At 43.7% G+C, this 23,971-nt stretch overlaps 1 protein-coding gene across 1 annotated transcript in view; it reads left to right on the plus strand.

Moving 5' to 3' along the window:
- LOC108791491 (E3 ubiquitin-protein ligase RNF220-like) overlaps window positions 1–23,971 on the plus strand; it is a 39,490-nt gene that overhangs the window by 14,985 nt on the left and 534 nt on the right. Inside the window, exons 4-10 of the mRNA XM_018561997.1 lie at window positions 3,223–3,303; window positions 7,667–7,709; window positions 9,125–9,190; window positions 10,683–10,757; window positions 13,154–13,238; window positions 17,735–17,819; window positions 21,312–21,386. Of these exons, the coding sequence (XP_018417499.1) occupies window positions 3,223–3,303; window positions 7,667–7,709; window positions 9,125–9,190; window positions 10,683–10,757; window positions 13,154–13,238; window positions 17,735–17,819; window positions 21,312–21,386 (510 nt within the window). The remainder of the gene's footprint in view (window positions 1–3,222; window positions 3,304–7,666; window positions 7,710–9,124; window positions 9,191–10,682; window positions 10,758–13,153; window positions 13,239–17,734; window positions 17,820–21,311; window positions 21,387–23,971) is intronic.

The following is a 23,971-nucleotide window of genomic DNA, read 5'->3' on the forward strand; positions in this document are numbered from 1 at the left end:
GGGAGAGGGGAGAAGAGAGAGAGAGAGAGACGAGAGAGAGAGAGAGGGGGAGGGAGAGAGAGAGAGAGATGAGAGAGTGAGCTATTCTGGCAACAGACATATCAATTTAGTATCATTTTTTTTAACCTGCAATCAGACTTGGGATTGCAGTTGAGAATATTTTCTTTGATGATGCAGGATTGTGTTTCCTGTTTGAATCTGTCCTGACAGGGCCGTCCCTATAATGAGCTAGGCAGCATTTCTTTGGGTCACGTGGGGGGAGGGGGACACCAGGCAGAGTGGCATGGCCGCTCTGTTGCACAATGTTTGCAGTGTGCTTGCCGCCCCCTTTTTGGCCAGAGTATCCCAGGTTGCTAAGAGCTGGGCGGGTGATGTGTAATGGCCATACACATAAATGTCACCAGCACACCATGCCATTGCTGAGCCCGATAAAAGGGACCCTGCGCGTCCCCGAAAGCACTTGTTCTGCTGACATGACATTTTAACTAAACGATCACTTCAGATTTCAAATCCACTTGGTGTGCTGGTGACATTTATCTACTAACATTGTCTGGCGACGCCATCGGCAGTCACTAAGCACCCCCCCTCCCCCCTTTTTTGGATTTGGGACCTCTGGTAAAGAGTGCATAGTTATATAGTTACATAGTATTTGAGGTTGAATAAAGACATTAGTCCATCAAGTCCAACCTATTAGGATCTCATTCTAGGAGTACCCGCACCCCTGTATATTGCGGTCCCTTAAAAAATCGTCCAAAAGTGTGACACAGCAATTTTTAGGTTAGGGGCATACTCACCTCGCCGCCCTGCTCTTAGCAATCTGGGATGCTTTGGCTGGTGCCCCCCTCAGTTCCTGGCAACCAGGGATGTCACTGCTTTCCAAGAGCTGGGCAGGTTGTCACAAACCCCCATATACCCCCTCCACCCTCCTTAGCACGGATCATCAGGACCAGCCAACCCCCCAAAAAATAGTGTTGTCATACAGGGGAAGGTCCATCAAATCCTGGTGTTATATTAAGAAACACTGGACTCTCAGCATTCCATACATATATAATGATGTTATTGGTTTCTCTGTTGTCTCCATGAAGGCAGAAAGCTTCACCAACCCTCACCTTCACCACTAAACCATTTAGAAACCTAAATGAATGAAGGTAGAAACTTTCCAGCAACAGATCTTCAAAAACCAGGACTAGAGTTTTAGCTTGCAAGTACAGAATTACGGGGCAATAACTAGATTGATGGTATCAGCCATCATTCTCTTTTCTTTATAGAATAGGGAACCAGCCTCTTATCGCTGTTCCAATAAAACCCTTTACAAGTCAGGAAGAAAGATTACTGTTCCATGATTCCAGCAAGGGTGGACGGATCCTCCTTCTCCAACCTTCCTCATCCACTGTGAGAAATCTATGGCCCCTGTGAGACCATCAAAGGCCACTTTAAGAAAGCTGGCTGCTAGTGATGAGTAGAGTGATTGCGATGAAAATAATAGGAGCTACTTGGGAGGAAATTTGCTAGATATTTTTCTTTATTTAAATAGTTTATTTATGTATTTATTTAATTATTTATGTATTTATTTAATTATTTATGTATTTATTTATTTATTTGATGTATTTAGATTAGTGTAGGTTATGTCGATCTTTTTGTGCATATGATCTATACATTATTTGTGTACTAACTGCACAGCGCTACAAACCTAATAAATAGTGTACCATGAATAAGTGCTAACAATAGTGCAAAAACACAATATATAAGTGTCACATCAATATTATATAGGACTGATATATAAAAATTCATATAAAAATCAAAATAAGCAATCAAAAAGACAGTCCAAAAAGTGAAAAAAAAATGTATATATAGAAAAAAACTTTATTCCAAGCGAGGAAATTCCTTCTTAAATCCAAAAGTGTGTAAAATAAATCCGTGTAGAATGTTCCAATAGAATCGTGCTCTCTCTGTGCCAGAAAGATTCCCCCCGTGGTTATGCACTCACCCCAACTGCAAGTCAAATGGCAGTCAAATAGATATGATTAATACGCAGCTTCCAGCGTCCTCCTTTTTCACATCTCCTATTCTCATATGCGCTCATTTCACATATTCACTCTTAATGGTGAAAAAATTAAGAAGCCTCCATGGTGTAGCGTAACGAACAATTTATTTTAAAAAAACAGTAGACTCACTTGTAAAATTACAGCGGCCGGCCGGCAAATGAGCTTTTAGATTAGCAAAAGATTTATTTTACACACTTTTGGATTTAAGAAGGAATGTCCTCACTTGGAATAAAGTTTTTTTCTATATACCGTATCTAAAAAAATTTCACTTTTTGGACTGTCTTTTTGATTGCTTATTTTTATATGAATTTGTATGATCTCAGTCCTATATAATATTAATGTGACACATATATATTGTGTTTTTGCATTGTTAGCACTTATTTATGGTACACTATTTTTTTTAGGTTTGTAGTGCTGTGCAGTTATTTCCCAATTTTAAAGCTATATAGCCTTTGTATAGCAGCTTCTGACCTATTGGTGCTATTTCATTTTTAATTGTTAATTTTCCATTAGCGCAGAATATTTTTTCTTCTATTTGTGTACTGCTACTGTTATGTTAAAAAACATAAAATAATGAAGCTGAGGGATTTTCTTTTTTTACACAAGAACAGGTCCAGGATGATTTAAAGAAAATTCCATAACCCTCAAGAGCAATTTAAAGCCTATTGTGTCATTAAAAATCACCATCTTCATTTTGCATTCCCAATTGAATCCAATGCATTGGCCAAAATAAACTCTCAATTTCGGTTATCCTTACTGGCCAAAATTCGGCAGATTAGATTGTTTCTTGTCTGAGTCGGCAAAGATTTAGCCTACTGTGTTTTTGTAAATCTGATGTATATCTTTGTAGTAGTTGCCAAATGCCCCCACTGATGGAGACAACTGTAGGAGAACCATGTACAGTACATCTCATTGCAGCTCTTGAACAACCATATCTTTACTCCTGAACTTTTGGCATCTGAGCAAGTATCAGTCAACCTCAGAGGTCAATGGTGGCCTATGAACAGGGTGATTAGTCAAAAGTCTAGAGACACTTTTCCTTGTTGAATATCTGACTATGCATTGGCACTGCTCTCTTCAATCAACAGGGTCCTTTGCGAGTGTTAATGGATCAGAGATGATGCAGTAATATTAGGAAGCTTGGCATTCATTTTGGTTGTTCTCTGTTCTATTTCAGTCTCCTTTGCCTGGGCGAAACTCACGTAGTGAATCACCAATGATGACCTCAGAAGATGGGCAAAAGCTTGACAGGCAACAGGTAAGCCATTTGGCATGAGGACACAATGACATGATAATGGTTGTACATCACATCAAGGTATTTTTGAACATTTACAGAGTTGACCAAAATATTAAATGCTACAGGTCTGATTTCTACGAACACTCAAGTCCATAAACTGTTATACACTACTGTATATAGCCCTACGTTTGTGGACACTTGACCATCACACCTGCTGTATGGACACAAGTATATTGACACCCCTCCAAATGATTGAGTTGGGGTGTTTCCAGTGAAGGCTAATGCTTCAACTGTGCACTTCCAACCTTGTGGAAACAGTATGGTGAAGACCTTTTTCCGTTCCAACCAACTCCATAAAGACATGGTTTGATGAGTTTGGTTCTTAAGGAACTCAAGTTGTCTGCAGAGAACCCTAACCTTAGCCCTACAAAACACCCTACGGATGAACTGGACTGCTTATTGCGAGCCTGGTCTTCTCATCTAACATAAGTATCTGACCCCACATATGCTATATTAGCTGATTGGGTATAAATTCCCTCCAACTAAACAACAGAGTGAAGGCTGTTGGGGTGAGGTGGCTCCATATTATTAGCCATGGTTTTGAAATGCAATGTCCAACTCGTCCTTATGGGTGTGAAGGTTTGTTGTCCACAAACATTTGGGTATATAGGGGAATATTTATAAAACAGCGAATGTGACTTTCACCAAAAATTCACTGGTGGCGAATCGATCTCTGCTAAAAGTCAAATGTACTGCTTTATAAATGCCCCTATAGGGTATAAGGTGAAACCTGAGCAATTCAGCCTGAGAATATGATTCTAAAAATGCATAAAAAGAGGTTACTGTCAGTGGAAACCACGAGAAAAAAAGAGCCAGGAGACCCAAAAATATAGGCAGCTTATTATAATATGGAAATCTCGACTTTCTTTGTAATAGTTACGCTTGGTTCCACCCCTTTCTATTTCTGAGAATCCCTATTACTCTTTTGATGTGATTGGTGGCCTTAGTTTGGGAGAAGAGAGGGAGGTCAGGGTCAAGCTGAAGTGTTATGAAAAAAATTAAAGATCTGCTTCTTATATCTTTAACTCAATTGAGACAGTCTTTGCTGTATATGCTCAGCTTCCATTGCCCAGGTGTGTCATAGGTTTCCTACCAATAGGTATAAACTGTCTTGTGTATAACTAAGGGGCATAGGGCCGTCTCTATAATGAGGCATCCTGAGACAGTTGCCTTAGGCGACATTTCATTGGGTCATGATGGGGGGGCAGGAGGCGTGCCTGCCACCTCCTTTCCAGCCAGAGCATCCCAGGATGCTATGAGCTCTTATCAACCTGGGATACTCTGGCCGGCATCTCACCCAGCTCAGTGATGTCACTGGTTAGCAGGATCATCCCGCCCAGCTCCTGGCACCCAGTGATGTCAGTGAGCTGGGTGGGATGCCGTACACCACAAGCCGTCCCCACCTATACCCCCTGTATCACAAGCACACCCCCATTCCCCCCACCCCCAGACAGTGAGACGTCTAGGGACGCCCCTGCAGGGGCATCATTTCAAATCAGTAAACGTACCTTTTACATTCACCTAAAATGAATGTTTATTGAATGTCACATTCGCCGCTTCCTAGATATGCCCCTAATTCTCATTGCTGGAATAGTAAATACAAGCAATCCTCTTTGCAAAAGCAGAAACACCTTTTGGGTGAATACCATTTTTACAAGAAAGTGATTTCTCTTGTCACCGGGAAACACACGACCTTTGAAATGTCATGTGCTCATACTGTAAGTCATTTCTGCTTTTTCAGCATTCCTACGATTCTCGGGGAGTGTACTGTATTACACCAAAAACTGTGATGAGTGCCCTAGTGACCCCTAACCAGTCACATGGGTAGGTGGGGTGGGGTGGGGGGGCATGCTTAAGATGGTAGTATTAAACACTATGTAAAAAAAAAAGTTAATCTCGCTTTAAATTGAATTACTGTCTTCCATAATTCAATGATTCTGCTTCTACATCCCTAATAAACATTCAGAAATGTCCCCCCATTCTATGTCCCTGTAGCAGCTCTTTTCCTGAACTTCCAGTTGAGGAGCACGCACAGTCCCTATCTAAAACCTTGATGTCAGAACCACATATCCCATGAGCACTTGCACGCTCATTGTACTGTACATGTGCACTGAAGTTTTAAAGGAGAACCATGGGGTCAGGGCTTTTCCCCATAGTTCTCCTAAGGGTCACCCAATGCTCAGTATACCGCGAGCTACAGCTCACGGTATACTGAGACGCCTCATAGTTCTCCTTTAGGCTGGGTTCACACCTAGGCGTATTGAATATGCGCGTTTGTCGCGCGTTTCGTGTCGCACGTTTTTACCGCGATTCGCAGTTAAAAAAACAAGGGCTACTTCACTGTATCCCAATGGAAACACGAGACCAAAACGCCCCAAAGAAGTACATGTACTTCTTTGGGCATAGGCCGTTTTGTAGCGCGTTCAGACTGGCTGAAATACGCCCAGGTGTGAACCATACCCATAGAAAACAATGGGATTCCGGTGTTTGAGCGTTTTGCAGAGCGTTCGAACGCGCTACAAAACGCCCAGGTGTGAACCAGGCCTAAGGCTCACAGACACATTACAATCTGATTGTGCAATCGCCTTTAGGTCTACCAGCAAGTATGTAGTGCAAGGGCCGGCCTGATTGGATGCAAGCTGGTTGGATAGATTAGATAGGAGCTCATATTACATAATTTTGGTAAATCTGAAGTTGATTGTACAAAGGTTATGCAAAGGTTATTTCCAGTTAGACATGTGCTATTCGTTTAGTCCAGAATCAAAATTCAGACGAATTTTCCGCAATTTGGACATTCGGAGACATCCAAATTTCCGAATCCTAATGCATTTGAATGTGTTGGAATCCCATCCGAATTTTGTTCAGAAACTAAACTGAATTGGACATGTGACTTTTCTGGCCAATCAGATGTGTTTTCCGGTTTAATGCATGCGAATGGGTCTGAATACGAATTTTCGTTACGGCAACATGAGAGCCATATACAGTATATACATATATAATACTAAAGCTGAGGCTCCCAGACCCGAATTGCATTCAGGATCCGAATTTCCGAATTGCATTGGGGAGCTCCTGAATGCCTTTCGGGTCTGGAAGCCTCAGCTTTATTGTGGCTCCCAGACCCATATTGCTTTCTAGAGCTCCCGAATGGTATTCGGAAATTCGGACTCCCGAATGCCATTCGGGTCTAGGAGATTCAGCTTTAGTATTATTATCCATATGTGGTTTTCTGTGTCATTCGCAACGACTATTCGTAAACTCATATGAAACTAACGAAAATTCAGATTTCGTCCGAATACGAACCCCGAACCAAATTGAATTTCGGATCCAAATCCTGAAATATCCAAATCGAACCGAATTGTAGCTTACATGGCTATTTCCAATGCTCTGAAGCTCCATCTAGTGACCATAATGTGGTATTACATTTCATTACAGTCAACCTGAATATAAAATATAATAAGAACATTCGGTTTTGCTTCTATTCACACAGAGCGATCACTCACAGAGATTCACAGGGCGAATAACTCTCCCCAAATTGTTTATAAATACACCTCCTAAAGTGGATAGAGGATTCTCACCTGCTGGCCTATTGTATTCTATATTCACCCGCCAGAACCCGAACATTGACTGCGGCTTATTGGCTGTCCAGCCAAGATTTTTGGCCTCGGCTCCTTCGACAAGGTGTTATTTGAAAAATCGACTTTTGGCATATGAAGTGGTGCTGATAGGAAGTGCTATCCCTATAATGAGGCAGCCTGAGGAAATTGCCTCAGACGGCATCTCTTTGGGTCACATGGGGGGCGGAAGGTGTGACTACTGCCCCCTTTCCGGCCAAAGCATCCCAGGTTGCTAAGAGCTCTTGCCAGGTTGCTAGGAGGTGGGCGGGATGCTCTGGCCTGTGTCCTGCCCAACTTCTGGCAACCAGTGATGTCAATGAGCTGGGCAGGACACCAGAACAGGTAACGTGCACCACCAACAACCACCCCACCGGTAAACCATCATCAATTTTCCCCAGTAAACCACCAGCACCCCACCCCTCAACCCCCGGCCTCAGATGGTGATAGCTCTATGGACACCCCTACTGATAGGGCCACACATTGCTCAAATTTTGACCGAGTAAGCAGGACTCAAGGCCAGGTTATGGAAGCCAAAGCCCCAGGATGGCCAGCCTCCGAGGACACACATTGGGGAAGGGTTAGATCTTAGACAGTGGTTGTTAATGTCTGTCCAAACAATATCCTCCCACTGTTTCTTGTCCTGGCGTCACACCATTTCTAACTGGAGGCTTTCAACATTTTCAATTGAAGTCTTGTTGCTTTTTCCTAAGGTCTTCCTGCAAATTCGGTGGAACAGAGAGGAGCGTATGGGAGGTGAGAGCACACCTAATGTTAAACGTTATCTATGAATGTGAATGACACTCGGGACCTTATTTATAAGGAGTTCACCCAACAGACAACTGAGCGAACAACGTGAGCACGGCATTGCATCTTGTCAATGAAGCCAAGGAGCATTGAAATTCCTATGCTCCTCGGCTCCATCTAGCAGCTGTAATGCCTTGCAAATGGTGTCCACCCACTTATATGCTGGGTAACCCGTTATAAACTAAGCCCTTAATGTAAACCCAACCGCTAAACTCTTATGTTAATGTCATTTAATGTGCAGATTGCATTATAATAATCCCTGATGACCCTGCTATGAGGGTTCTTGTTCAGGTGCTTCCTGTTGAAGGGTGACAACAACCTGAACATGTCTCCCAATTGCTCTCCTGCCTTGTCACCCCGTCATATGCTCTCCCTTTGAAGGCCATAAAGTGGCTATGCTGACACACGTTGCAAAGGCATGTCCCAATCATGTCACTATCAGGAAACCCACTCTGAAAGATGCCATCTAGCCATTACTGTAGAACATGTAGACAGAAAGTGGCTGCAGTACATCAGCCATGAGGGTTCTTGTTCAGCTGCTTCCTGTTGAAGGGTGACAAAACCCTGACCCTGTCTCCCAATTGTTCTCCTGCCTTGTCATCCCGTCGAATGCTCTCCCTTTGAAGGATATAAAGTGACTATGCTGACACACATTGCAAAGACATGTTCCAATGGTGTCACTATCAGGAAACCCAGCTTGAAAGATGCCATGTAGCCATCACTGGAGAACATGCAGACAGAAAGTGGCTGCAAAGTGACTGCAGTACATCAGCCATGAGGGTTCTTGTTTAGTTGCTTCCCGTTAAAGGGGGACAACACCCTGACCCTGTTCCCAATTGTTTTCCCTTTGTTGTCACCCTGTCAAATGCTCTCCCTTTGGCCAATTGTTTATGATACGCAGCACTTAGGCTAACCAAATGTCACTCACTTAGCTCTCATTCAGACTTCAGGTGATTTTAAAGTATTTTTTATAAATTTTTTAAACATTTCAGACTTAAGAGGTTTTATTTTTAGCCAGTGAAAAGATAGTTACTAGAAGGAGGAGACGGTTGTTAGTCATTCCCATTGAAGTTGTTGTTTTCTAGGCACTCCCATTGAAGTCTATAGGACCAAAAATGCACAGTTGAATGCACATAGAAAGCTCATGTACTTTTATGAGCCACGAGCAACACTACACTCAGATGTGAATGGCCACCATTCAAAATAATAGAAATGTTCATGCTGGGTGTTGTCACTCTTAGGGAAATGCATGAAAAAAATGCTCAGGTTTGAATGGGAACTTGAGACATATCTAATTGAATCCTGGTTCCTTTCATTACATTATTTACATTGTCTTGACATTGCATTGTCTCTCTTCTTTGTAGCACGAGTGGGGAAATGTAAGCGTGTCAGAGTAAACACACAAGAGGTGAGTGGATTGATTTCTCATGGCCCTATAGAAATCTGATGTGATTACATTCAAGGGAGCACTGGGCTGGTGGGCAAGAGGCATTTGCCCCCCTAGGTCAGTACAAATACGAATATCATAAAAATATAAACTTCTGCACCTCTTTGGTTTTATAAATACAGATATGTTGGGCTAGTGGCCTTCAGTGGAGATTCTCCCCTACTGAGACCCTGGTCAGACCTGTGATCACAGCGCCTGGCAAGGGGAAGTTTTTCAGCATCGGCTTCCTTTGCGGCTCTGAGACATTCTGTGACTGAATGCTGAGAGCTGCAAAGGAAGTTAAAGGAGAACTATGAGGTGAGTGCTTTTCACTCACCTCATAGTTCTAGCCGACCTGTGACAATGAGACTGCCACAGGTTGGCTCAGTAGATCGGGAGTTGAGCGTACACATACCGGCGTTCGCTCACCTCTCGATCCTGTCACGGCTCTCTGCCGTGACAGGGGAGGGGATGGATTCCCTGCTCCGATCCGCCAGCACTTACTGGCGGAACGGACGGGGGCGGGTACAGCTGGCTCTGCCTTTTAGATAGGCAGAGCCAGCTGTCAGTCACGCAGCTGGGCGGATCCCGGCACAATTGTCGGGATCCGCTTCAGCTGCGGCGTCTCAGTATATCGCGAGCAGCTGCTCACTGTATACTGCGGCGTCTCAGTATACCGCGAGCCTAGGGTGACGGGAGGACGCTAGTTTGTGTCGTCCCGTTACCCTAAGGAGAACTATGGGGAAAAGACTTAAACCCATAGTTCTCCTTTAATGCTAAAAAAAGCAAACTGTGCCATTGTACATTGTGCTCATTTGGAAGGGTAGGTAAATGATGAGCACTATGTATGATAACAGCATGGCATTATTTTTAGTATTTTATTTTTTGTGAGTGCATTTCGTTTTGATAGAAAATCGGTCATCATGTTCAACCCATAAAGTACTTCCACATTCACAATTCACCCTTTACAACCGTAAACATTTAGCAGAAGTAAAAAGGTGTTTTCCAATAAGCCAAGTTCTTTAAGACAATACTCACCTTTCACCATAGCTGCCTTTGTGCGAGGCACTTTTAGCTCACGAGAAAGTGTCAATGCCATAGGAGGGCTGGTTGGTTGTGTTTGCCTCCCAGGTCAAAGGTTTCCTCTCCCGGTTTTATTTATTTATTATTGGTATTTATATAGCGCCAACAATTTACGCAGCACTTTACATAGTTGCACATTCACATCAGTCCCTACCCTCAAGAAGCTTACAATCTAAGGTCCCTATCTCTCATGCATACATAGAGGGCCAACTTAGAGAGGAGCCAATTAACCTTCCAGCACGTCTTTGGAGTTATAAAACATCTCCCATCAAACAGCTAAATACACAATGGGAACACATAGATCTGTCTTATATGTACAGGAAGTCTACCTCCAGGATTTTTTAAGGTGTTTATGACTTGTTCCGTCATGCTGCTTTTTTCTGTCTACCAGCCATTAAGAGCTGTGCATACAGATGGTGAAACCTCAGAGGAAAACCGCTGGGAAGATGACATGCGCAGTCCAGAGAAACCGTCCTCCCAAGAGACAGGTGAGACTTTGTAGACACCTGACCATCATGCATATATGAGCTTGTTGGACACGTCATTCTAAAAGCATGGACATCAATAGAGAGTTGCCCCTTCCTATAACAGCCTCTGCCCTTCTAGGAAAGCTTCCCCCAAGATTTTGGTGTGTATCTGTTGGAACTTGTTCCCATTCAGTCTAAGAAGCATTTGTGTGGTTAGGTACAAATGTTGGACAAATGGACCTGGTTTACAATTGGCATTCCTATTCATTCCAGAGGTGTTCAGTAGTGTTGAGGTCAAGGATCCAAGTAGCGTACTTAAGTTCCTCCACACCAAACTGGTCAAACCATGGAGCTGACTTTGTGTGCATGAGACAATCATGTATGGAAATGGGCCTACACCAAACTGTTCCCACAAGGTTGGAAGCTCGCAATTGTCTAAAATGCCTTTGTATGCTGGAGCATTAACTGTACCCTTGATTGAAAACACCTAAGCTCCAAAATTTAGAGATGCAGTAGCATTCTTTTGGCCTTATATTGCAACTCTGCTGCACAAGGTTTAGAGAACCTTCCATTGTGTTTATATTGAAAGAAACACCTAGCGCCTCCACTCACTGCACAAGATTTACCAAGTAGCTGTAATTTTCGATTTTCATACAGTATTTTAAGACAAAAAAAAAAAAAATTGGTCTACAAAGTATTCACCCAGTTGTCAACATTGTGTATGCTACACAGCTACACACTCCCAAAAAACTTCATCTAAATACCTTGGGTGTGTGCAATACGCCATGCTTCCCCACCTCCGCCACAGCTCCCTGGCTGCATTTCCCTGCAATTCATAATTACAGCCGGGGTTTGTTCCCTATCACAAGAGTAGACCTTTTTGCTCCTGTGTATGCTGACACTCATAGAAAAGTGTCTACAGTGTCCATGAGAGTTCAGATGTTGCAAGGTTATTATTGCTTCATTGTAACAACACTGCCTTATTCATAGCAGATCAAAGGGGTGACCATAGATCTGCATATGATGTCAGTTAATGAACCCTTGCAACAACAAAGAAAGGTAAATTCTTAACTGTTTATTAACCCTTTGTTAACTCCTGTTCAACTGATGTGCTGAAACATTGTCTGTGCCCTGCCAGCTGTCCCGCAGGATCTAGGTCACTTGGCGGCAATGCGAAGTGGTAGCAAAGTGTAGAATTCTGGATTGCTCTACAAAAAGCCATTATTGTGAGGTGGAGTTGCCTCCGCCCTACGTGTATAGTCCCTACACTACGAGAATAGTCTAAGCCCAACTTCATCGGGGAGAAAAGGAACAGCGCAGGAGCGCATGTCTAAGTTAAACTACTGACCACCAATGAATGAAGAGGATTTATTTTTATTACCGTTGAACACCAATTAATGAAGGGGATTTAATGTACTTACCATTGACCATCAAATAACAAAGGGTATTTAATGTCAATACCTGTCAGGAAGCAGGGGGTGTTGCCCCTGCTCGGGGACCACGGGCACGGCGCAGGGCACGGGTTTCCCCTCAGCTTCTCAGCTTGGCAGAACTCCTGGTGCCCGGGTTGCAGGTGCGCATGCGCGAGTCGCGCGGTGGGTGCGCATGCGCGGTACGCAGGCTGCGTGCACATCCCCGGGGGCACGCGCGTAGCGCCCCTGCGCCATTAGGCATCAGGTCTGAGCCTTGCTGGGGGAGGTTCCCTGTACACACCTTCCATCTCTCTCGCCTGCCATCGGTTCCCGGGGAGGGAAGCCTCCTGGTTGCCTCGGTGACCGGGGGGTGGTCCTAACTCCCCTGGCTATAAAAAACCTGGCCTGAGCTCTGGCTTATTGCTGAGTTATTCCACCTCATGGTGTGACATACGAAGCTCCCCTCCCATGTGCCTTGTTGTCTGTTTCCCGTACCCTCTACTGACCTCCCGTGTACCGACCTTGGACCGCCTATCGTCTCTGACCCTCTGCTGCCTGTCTCGACCTCGGATTGCCCTCGACTACCTCTTTGGATTGCCCCCTTGTTACCTTGACTTCGGACCCTTCCGGCTGCTTCCTGCCAGTGGGTTTCCTCCGTGCTGCTCGCCCGCGGACGCACCTGATAATACCATTGATCACCAAGTAACAAAGAGAATTTAATACTATTGCCAATGACCACCAATGAGGGGTTGTTGCTGCCACTGACCACCACGGAGAGGGGGAGTGAGTATAACTGCCACTGACTACCAGTGAAAGGGGGTTTAATATTACCACCACTGACACCTGTTGAGGGGGAGTTACTATTACTGCCCCTGACCACTAGTGCAGGACACTTGGTGGCAATCCAGAGTGGCAGCTGACTGCTGAACATAGATTGTTTAAAGAGACAAAATGCACCTTTCAATGAAAAAAATATGACAATTCATGTTCTTCTTGTGTTTGCAGACTGCAGGGTGTCCCCTGGAAGCAGCATTTCAAGTCACAGTGATGAGTCTGACAGCGACGAGACTCCATCTTCCTCCCGAGCAAAGTAATTATTTGTCTTTACTTTGATACAAAAACTACACACACATAACACAAAGATATGTATGCCACAAAACTCCTTCTGGATTCTTCATTTTCACAGTGCATACAGCAATAACTAACAGCACATTGTGGGTTGGTCACAATTGAACTGAACAGTTGACCGATGATGGGTTTCAATTACCTTGTACATTGCATTTTCCACTGCCATATAAGACAGTTCTTGCCTTTGAATTGAGGAACATTGAGGAACATAATTATGAAATAGAGGAACTATGTCTATGTTTGGAGTTCAGTTATTCGGAGGGCAGCAGGAAACATCATAGTTAATGTTTGCCTGAAGAGGCAACTAGCTGTGATCACCTACACAAGTTATCTGTCCAAGTCACATTGATACAGTGTCTCTTTCCGTCTTATACCTCAATTGCTTGTTGCTCATATACTAATGGTGTTCCTTGTTGCAAACAGTAATCGCCTCTGTAGATTCCATCATTTAGATGTAGAGCAAGCAATCCTAAATCCATCACCAGATCATTTCTAATGTCGTTTCCCCAGACCTTTCAATATCAGATGCCCCGGGCGTTCCAAATACATCTGGATTGTAGGGCTGGAAACCATCATTCATGCAGCTAAAAAGAAGAAGGCCAAAAAAATCCCCTTGCATAGTAATCTAAAACCACAAACACATTTATTAAAATTGCACGTACAAGATTAACTCTTACTTCTTTGCATCTCAGTCATCAGCCACAGCAATCCTTCCTGAGTCGGGACTTCTCTCGAGCCTGATGCCTAAAATCTTATTAAAAGGGTTAGTTCACCTTTTCACAAAAGATAAAAAGGTGAACTAACTCACAAAACCCTATTGACCCCACCCCCCTGGATCCCCTCTGTATTAATCTGCAGTGATAGTAATAATCATTCCTGCTTCCCAAGCCAGCCATCATTATGGCACCAGCACTAATTCTAGGGGTTATTATTGCATCCAATAATACCAATGCTGGGTGTTATTATTGTATCCAATTATGTCAGTCCTGTGGGTTATTGCTGAATCCACTAACACCAGTTCTGGGAGGTTATTATTGCACCCACTGACACCAATGCTGGGAGTTTCTATTGTGCTCATTGACACCAGTGCTGAGAGTTATTATTGCATCCACTGACACCAGTGCTAGGATAATTGTGTTCACTGACACCAGTGCTAGGGGTTATTATTGCATCCACCAACACCAATGCTGAGGGTTATTATTGCATCCATTAACACCAGTGCTGGGGTAATTGTGTTCACTGACACCAGTGCTAGGGGTTATTATTGCATCCACCAACACCTGTGTTGGGGGTTATTATTGCATCCACCAACACCAATGCTGAGGGTTATTATTGCGTCCGCCAACACCAATGCTGGAGGTTATTATTGCACCCACTGACACCAATTCTGAGGGTTATTTTTGCGCTCACTGACACCAATGCTGAGGGTTATTATTGCATCCATTAACACCAGTGCTGGGGTAATTGTGTTCACTGACACCAGTGCTAGGGGTTATTATTGCATCCATTAACACCAGTGCTGGGGTAATTGTGTCCACTGACACCAGTGCTAGGTGTTATTATTGCATCCTCTAACACCAGTGCTGGGGGTTATTATTGCATCCACCAACACCAGTGCTGGGGGTTATTATTGCATCCATTAACACAAGTGCTGGAGTAATTGTGTCCACTGACACCAATGCTGGGGGTTATTATTGCCTCAGCCGACACCAGTGCTGGAGGTTAGTATTGCACCCACTGACACCAACTCTGAGGGTTATTATTGCATCCACCAACACCAATGCTGGGGGTCAGTGGCGTAACTAGTGACCTCAGTGCCCCGATACAAGAATCCATGAAGGCCCCCCAAGAAGAAAAAAATGAGGTTTTTGGGTTTTTTTAAACAAATTTTAGACAAGAAAAAAAAAAACACTCTCCTCTTTCGTGTCCCCAGCTCCCCATTATCTCCCTCTTCATGTCCCCAGCTTTCTGCTCCCGGACCCCACACTCTCCTCTTCCATGTCCCCAGCTTCCCCTCATCTCCCCCTTCATGTCCCCAGCTTTCCGCTCCCGGACCCCATGTCACCTTCATAGTCCCAGCTCCCTATATCATCCCCTTCTTGTCCACAGCAGCTCTCTATTCGGCAGCAGTTCTGTGTGATGAGGGGGCGGAGATAACACCACTTCCCACTCATTGGCTGCTGCGCCGGCTGGATCATACTTCACGCTGCGCCCGGAACAAGGTGAGGGAAGCATGTAGGGCCCAGGAAAGGAGGAAGAGGTCCCGGGACTGACATTAGCGGTTACCGGGATAATACATATCCTGGTAATCAGCGGTTACCAGGGGCCCCTTCCTCCTGTCCTAGGCCCCCTCCAAGTGGCGGAACTCCAGGGCCCGGTCGCGGCTCTGCGACCCTGGTAGTTCCGCCACTGCTGCGAGTTATTATTGCGCTCACTGACACCAATGCTGAGGGTTATTATTGCATGCATTAACACCAGTGCTGGGGTAATGGTGTTCACTAACACCAATGCTGGGGGTTATTATTGCCTAAGCCTACACCAGTGCTGTAGGTTATTATTGCACCCACTGACACCAATTCTGAGGGTTAGTATTGCGTACACCAACACCAGTGCTGTAGGTTATTATTGTGCCCACTAACACCAGTGCTGGGGGTTATTACTGGGTCCACTGACACCAATGAAATCCCTGTCTTGGGATCCTGCAATAAAGAGCTTACAGACATAATTCTAACGTTTGTTCTCTTGGTTGTTTAGTGAATTATAAGGCCATGAGAGAAGCATCCTTATTTATGGTAATGGTAATAATGTCATTAAAGTATGACTCCAGGCATTGTCAACCAATTAGGATTTGAGAGAAAATCTCCAACAGGGATCCAGGGGGCAATTAAAAAGCTGACAGGGGTTCTAAATCGTTTTCTACTAAAATTAGTGTTTGTTATTGTTTTCTTCATCCCTCTTGGATGTCTTACTTCACTTCCTGTCCAGAATGGGTGTCACAATGAACAGGTAATGAGGGAAAATCTCTACTATGGGACAGCAATAAAACCTGCCAGAGTGTAGCCCTTCTCTACTCTTTCCAATGCATAAAGAGTATGTAAAAGAAAAATCTATTTTTCATTCATGTTTGGCATCAGGTCTCACTGTAACTCTCAATTGTAATTGGTAACTGCCCGTTGCACCCCCTCTGACAGGGCCAATGAGCAACTGTTAGTCATCATGGAGTAGAACCAAAATTAGGTTGATCACGCCAGTCAACATAGCTAGGCCCTGAGGCTTGGCCCGGGGTTCATGGGTGTAATTATTGTAGGTACAGAGGGTTTCCCTGGATGGGGCACATACTTTCGCCCCTATACTTTCGCCCCTATACAAGGTAAGGGATCCTCAGTCCCCATAAGTACGTCTCTGCGTTACAAAGCATAGAAAGATACTTGCATTTAATTTGTTCAGAGGAAGCATCATGTCCTTACATGTCTACATACTGGAGAACACTGAAAAAGGATGATATTAGTCAGCTAGGTCTTCAAAGGTAGAGTCATGTGAGAAACATTTCAATCAGGTACCAACAGGGAAACTTTATGATGCCTGGTGGCAACCACAAGCTTCAACTCTGTACACTTGAGAAACCATATGTAGATGTTGGAACCCAACGTATCCAAACTAAGAGCCTAAAGGCAATGATTGAAAGCCAGAGGTCAGAAAGGTCTGAATAAAGTTTGCTGATTTTTTTATAGGTACATTTACTGAGATTTATCTGACCTTACCAAAAAATATATATTGCGGAAAAAATGAGTAGACAGTAAACATAACTCAAGAGTACAATCTTATATAGAAAAGAAAGTCTATCTGTAAAAAATAAGTCAAGGCAACTGGACTTGCTGTATTTTTCTTGAAAATCTCCAGTTGCCTTGACTTATTTTTTACAGATATACCATGACCTGGATGAATGAGAACCTTCACAGACATAGAAAAGAAAGGGTTGAAGCGAACGCCAGGCCGACATTTAAATACACTGTTGGAATATGTGTTTACTGTTCTCTCTGGTGTCATATTATACATTCTGTTGATTTTGCACATATCCAGGTCTTGTATTATCATTATATTTTATTACCTAGATTTTACTATTATGTTTTTTATATATTTTTATTTATTTATTTTTTAAATTTATACATTTTTAAAATATATTGTATTATTTGGATATATGGTTATTGATAGGGTTGCCTATCCCACAGATATCTATAGTACTCCTATGGTCTTTGCCACCTTTCCTTTTAGTAACTACATGTGCACAGTCAAGTATTTTTGAGCAGTGTTGCTTCCTGTGAAGGTTCCTGAGGTCAATGTCCATGTCAATTTAATACCGTCATTGTGGTGATCTGGAGGTCTAAGATAAAACCCTGCAATAAGAAGGACCACAAGGACCTCATAATTCTGATATGTCTTCTCTCATGTTCCATTTAGTGCGGAGAATCTGGAAGCGATGCGAGAAAAGATTCAGGAACTGACAGAGAAGTTAAGAAATACGCACACTTGTCACATATGTCTGGTGAGTGAGCAATAATTCCTGAGGAGTATCTGTTGTGTCCACTGTTATAGAAACAGCTCAAGGGCTTTAGTGAATATATATACATACCCATTTATATCAGATGATAATAATTTAACGTTGTCAGCTACAACACCCCTAACCGAACCCAATGGCATGTGTTAGAGTAGACCTTCTGTGTCACAAGTGGTAGGCATGGGCTTCCCCAAGTCATAGAGACTCAAAGCGTCACTAAACTCAGGAAAAAATGCATTCAAAAACCCTAACTATTAACAAAAATCTTTATTTTGTAACTTATTTGTGTAGATCCTCAGCTCATCTCTGAATTGGCTCTGACACTGTCCTACCTTCTGTAGGGAGGCTACTTGTGTTCCCCATGGTCCCTGTGTGTGTTGTAAAGTAGTCACCGCTCCAAGCTCACTCCTTTGATGGACTACAATCTCAATACAAATTAGTAAACTAAACATGAGATTGTAGTCCATCACGGGGGGAGCTTGGAGCGGTGACTACTTTACAACACACACAGGGACCATGTGGAACACAAGTAGCCCCCCTCCAGAAGGAAGGACAATGTCAGCACCAATTCAGAGATGATTGGAGGATCTACAGCCGAGTGATACACAAATAAGGTATTGGTAATAGTTAAGGTACTTGAATGCATTTTTAAGATCTAACTCCTGAGTTTAGTGTCAGTATAATGATAGAAAAAAATGTGCATTCATGATTTTTTTTCATGGCTTTTGAGCCTACAAAGCTATTTCACTCCACGGCATTCATATGTCCTAAATCTTCTGTTTGCTCCCTGGTCACAGCTCACAGGCAACCCAAAGTGAAGTGACTCTGTTCCCAGGCAAGAGACAGGAAATAGGTAGAGGTTAGGGTGGTGGTGGTGGTGGTGTTCAGGCAGAATAGTACAATAGGCACAATAGCTATAAATAGGCTGCCCAAGGTTGAGTCTGACAGTTAACAAAAATCAGAGAATAGGCTGGTGTCATAATCAAAATAGCAGAAAGCATTCACATAACAGGATATGAAAATGCTCAATAACACACTCTGGTAGTAAGAGAGTGACCTTCCCACAGCTTATAGTTGCTGCCTGATGGTGGTTTGGGCATTCTGGAATGTGCTTGTGATGCAGGTCTCTGTTTTCAGCCAGTCTATTAACAGGGAGATTAAATAATTCCACCATTGTGGCCTGCCCATAAGACAAAAATGATATCTTATGGGTCTATACAATCATACCAGCACATACCCGTTTGAGTCCTAATGCTTGCAAACCAAAATAACACCCACTGAAGACCATCCAATAACCCCTCTCCATAAAAGGTTGCACTACTAAATTTGTTCCATCTTTTTGATCAATATACACTTCAAGGTTTTTGGAGGGTTTGCATGAAAGTCACGAGATTTTAGCAAGGTTGATGCCCATACTTGCACAGTGTTGAAGGATGGTTTCATGAATAAATGTCAGAGTCCCAGCATGGGAGTACAATGGAAGAAAATCTGAAGTACCTGCAAGATAAGGCTTTGTGGTCATTATCTCATGACTCTAAACTTGCAAGTTGTACTATACGGCCCACATTTTCCAGACCATAAAACCTACCTGTATGGTCTAAATCCTTGGTTCTCAACTGGTGGGTCGTGACCCAAAAGTGGGTTGCGACCCCGTGTTCAGTGGGTCGCTGTGTGCCTTCCACTTTCCTAGGTGAGAGGCTCCTCAGCCTCCCCCTGGCGCAGCACTGTCCATTCTTACACCGAGCAGCCATTCAAAATATGTTGCCCAGCACCAAGTGTTGACATGAGGTGGGATGGGCTGGGGGTATGGCGGCGAAGGAGCTCCTTCCATACGTGCATTGCTTATAGCTCCCTCGCATGTCCTGTAGAGGTGCCTGGACTGGAGTGATATCACATTCTGGCTCCCAACACCTCTACAGGCGCACATGTGAGCTGCACAAGCAATGCACATATGGATGGAGCTCCATCACAGCACAGCTGCCCACACTGCCATGCGTTCCATTGCAGTGCGACTTGGGTCGCGACTTAATGACCAAGGACAAATGTGGGTCCTGAGGTTACACAGGTTGAGAACCACTGGTCTAAAGTATGTGAATCCCACTCCAAACTTTAGTTCAGGTGTTCCCAGTGAAGTATCGTTAATGCTACAGCATTCAAAGATATTTTAGACAATTGTGTGCTTCCAACCTTGTGGGAACAGTTTGTTGAAGGCCCTTTTCTGTTCCATCATGGCTGTGCCCCTGTGCAGATCTATAAAGACATGGTTTGAGGAGTTTAGCGGGTAGGAACTTAAGTACACTACACAGAGCTCTGACCTCAACTCTACTGAGCACCTTTGGGATGAGTTGGAATCCTGACCGTGTTTGCTGTGAAGGAACTCAAGTGGCCAGCACAGACTCTGACCTCAACCCGACTAAACACTAAAAATGAATTGGAACGCATATTGTGAGCCAGGTCTTCTCATCCAACAACAGTACCTGACCTCACAAATATTCTTTTGGCTGAATGGGCACATATTTTCACAATCACACTCCAAAATCTTGTGAAAAGTCTTCCCAGAGGAGTGGAAGATGTTACAGCTACAAATTATGTGTGGGTGAAGGTGAGGGGGAAGGGGGTGCAAATCCATATTAATGGCCATGGTTTGGGAATGGGAAGTCCAACTATCTCATATAAGTTCATTGATCAGGTGTTCACAAACTTTTGGCCATATAGTGTAGCAGTGCTAGCCACTAAGCAGGTGTGCTGTCCAGATGGTCGGGTAGAAGCAGATGGTCGGGTAGAAGCATCCAAATGACTGCAATCCAAGTCAGTAAGTAACTGGGGCTTGCAGTGGGGTGGGAAAAAGGACAATATCAACCAATACAAAGGCGTATTATTTAGCACTGCTTCCCTTCAGCAGTTTAGTTTCTTTGGTTTGGCTTTCATGAAAGACGGTGCCAGCATACAGTTTGCTGATAAGATTCACCTAGTGTATATTGTGGATATGTAACCTGTGTATATAAGTAAATTAAATAGCCAGAGAGAGGAGTGAATCTACAGTGAGGAGTGGATCTTCATAATGGAAGCAAATATCCATTAGTGGGTATATGATGACCTAATCAGTCTGTTGCTGCTCCTTTACTGTGCAATCAATCAGGATAGGGGTGGGTAGGTGACTGAGCTGTGTTGCCTAACTATAGCAGGTAAATGTCAGGTCACCAGTGCTTTGTGGGAGAGCTGTGTAAATCTCAGGCCTGAATGGACAGAAATACAAATCCTATGTCAAGTGAAACAGCTACCATGTGTGTATTTTGCCTGGAGTTCAGCTTTAAAGTGGTATGTATAAAAAGTTGCCTAACAAAACCTTTTCATAAGAAGGGGAACCACATGGAGCAGGAACATAAAAGTGTTAACATTTCAAAAGTCATGGTGATTGGCAAGTTTGTATTCTTTGACAACAGCATGACATAAACTGGAATTCTTGATTCTTGTGTCTAGGATGCCTACACTGTTCCAGTCGCATCCATTCAGTGCTGGCACATACACTGCGAGGCATGCTGGCTTAGGGCCCTGGTAAGTACTACTCTCTTACTTTATATTGCTCATCAAAGAGGAGACCTGATGACACCCAACCATGAACCTCTACAGCAGGGGTAGCTAAACTTCATCCCCCCAGCTGTGGTGAAACTACAAATCCCATGAGGCATTGCAAGACTCTGGCAGCTACAGAGACGACTTCCAGAGGCAGATGCATGATGGGATTTGTTGCTTCACCACAGCTGGAGGGCCAACGTTTGGCTACTTCTGGTCTACAGCAAAACATCCCTTAGAACATTAAATGATGCCTTGCTACAGGGCTAGGCAGGGCCGAGGGGGCTAGACAGGGAATTCAATACCATAGCTTTGGCGCACATAGGCCACAGACATTCCTTCTTGCCCTACTGGCTGCCAATTGGGGAAACTACAAAGCCTTTGACTTAATTTATTCACAGACCATCATTGTATTCGACAACAGAAATACACTGTATATATAATTTTTGTGTGGTGGCTCAGACCAACTTCAACCTAATATCACGTCCACCATAGCATTTCAGAAATGATCCACCTGCTGGCCATTCTCCACAAACATCTTTGAACCTCTCCTGAAATTTGGCTTTTGTAGGGAGTACAGTGAGATTCAAGGCCACATGGTGGTCCCGCTATATGGAAACACCTGTAGGTTGGTTGTCAATGGGTCAGTAGGTTCTGTGACTCATTATTGTTTATCAACATGGAGAAGGCAGCATAATGAAACCTTTTTGTTTTAAATGTTGAAGTCCTGTGAATGGGGGCCTCGGAACTGTTAGCTCAAATACCAAGCAGTAAGACAGCAAAGATGAAAACTTTGTATGCCAACGAGAGGGTGTTTTTTATATATTATATCTAATTGAGAAGCATTTTTTGTTCCATTACAAATAAGCATCTTTTGGACTTCCCCTTAAAGGTTTGCTGTCACAAATAGGACATTGAAATGGAAGACCAAAAAGTGGTCCACCTACATGGGAATATCTTTAGGTGATTCTCAGTGGATTAGTATCTGATTAATTTAATGGAAAAAAACAGGGCTAGTTCCACTGTGGTAGACCTTGCAAGTGGGCTAATGGCATAAAATGCCCATGGAGACATAAAATGAATGTGATGTGATTTGTCTGTTGGTTAAACGTCATCATTGTGGCCACCAACTGATACAGTTCTTTTTCAAGGACATGTATTGACTTGTTTGTTCACTCCCCTGATTAATCATGTTTGTTTAATGAGAACAATGAAGCCTATATGATATACTAAGGGGGTTATTCACAAAGCTGCCGAAGGCAGCTGAGTGAGTAACCCAGCCGAAGTAAAGTGAACCGAACGCTGTTTGGCTATTCACTTCTGGCTTGTATGGTTGATTTCAGCCGTACATCGGCTAAAATCAGCCATACATCGGCTGCCTTTGGTCAGCCGAACATGCTCTCCATGTTCTGCTGAGCCTAAGTGCAGAAGGAGTTCGACTCAGCCGATCCAACATCTGGATTGGCTGAGCCGAAGCTCCGGCAGCTCACTCGCTGTCATTCGCCCCTATTCACATAGGGGCCAAAAGGCAGTACGTGAATAGCCGAATGCCGCCAAGTGGCATTCGGCTTGGCTATTCTGTTTCGGTACCTCTGAGGTACCAAGCAGAATAGAAAAAGAGTGGAATTAATTTTTAAAAAGTCCAAAAATAATTGTAAAAAATGTAAGAAACTAGGAGGGTTTTGAACAAATTAAAATACTTTAAAGAAAAAAAAAAAAAACACAGGCAAAGATGCCGGCAAAAGAAAAACTATTGGGCAGAGATAGCAATGACTGCTAGCTCAACCCAACTATTTTCTATTGGGTGACACCTGCCAGAGTCTTCTAGCAGGTCAATGAATAACAACTGGGCGGAGCCAGCCATGACATCACCAGTTGTTGTTGTTTAATGACAGATCAGCGTCCCCATGTCATTTGGGGACGCTGATCTGTCATTACAACTGGGCGGAGCAAGCCGTGAGATAACGGTTGACTCGGTCACATGACTCCTACCTTGCTCCTTCACAGACACCACCTATTACAAGAAAGACATTCACAAAGGACATATAGCAATTCTGGACCACTTTTAGATGTGACTTCTATACTGCTATCTAAAGGCTGCCAACATACTGAAACTGCATATCATTCATGACTTTGAAAACATAAAAGTACAGTCAAGAAGGGCTTCTGATGTGAATCGGGGAAACCTGATATGAAGGGGGGACACTGATATATAAGAAGGGCTTCTGATGTGAATCGGGGAACCTGATATGAAGGGGGGACACTGATATGTAAGAAGGGCTTCTGATGTGAATCGGGGGAACCTGATATGAAGGGGGGACGCTGATATGAAAGAAGGGCTTCTGATGTGAATCGGGGGAACCTGAAATAAAGGGGGGACGCTGATATGAAAGAAGGGCTTCTGATGTGAATCGGGGGAACCTGAAATAAAGGGGGGACGCTGATATGAAAGAAGGGCTTCTGATGTGAATCGGGGGAACCTGAAATAAAGGGGGGACGCTGATATGAAAGAAGGGCTTCTGATGTGAATCGGGGGAACCTGATATGAAGGGGGGATGCTGATATAA

Source organism: Nanorana parkeri, unplaced genomic scaffold (assembly GCF_000935625.1).
Source record: "Nanorana parkeri isolate BGI_ZX_2015 unplaced genomic scaffold, ASM93562v1 scaffold554, whole genome shotgun sequence".
In the NCBI taxonomy this organism is placed as follows: Eukaryota; Metazoa; Chordata; class Amphibia; order Anura; family Dicroglossidae; genus Nanorana; species Nanorana parkeri.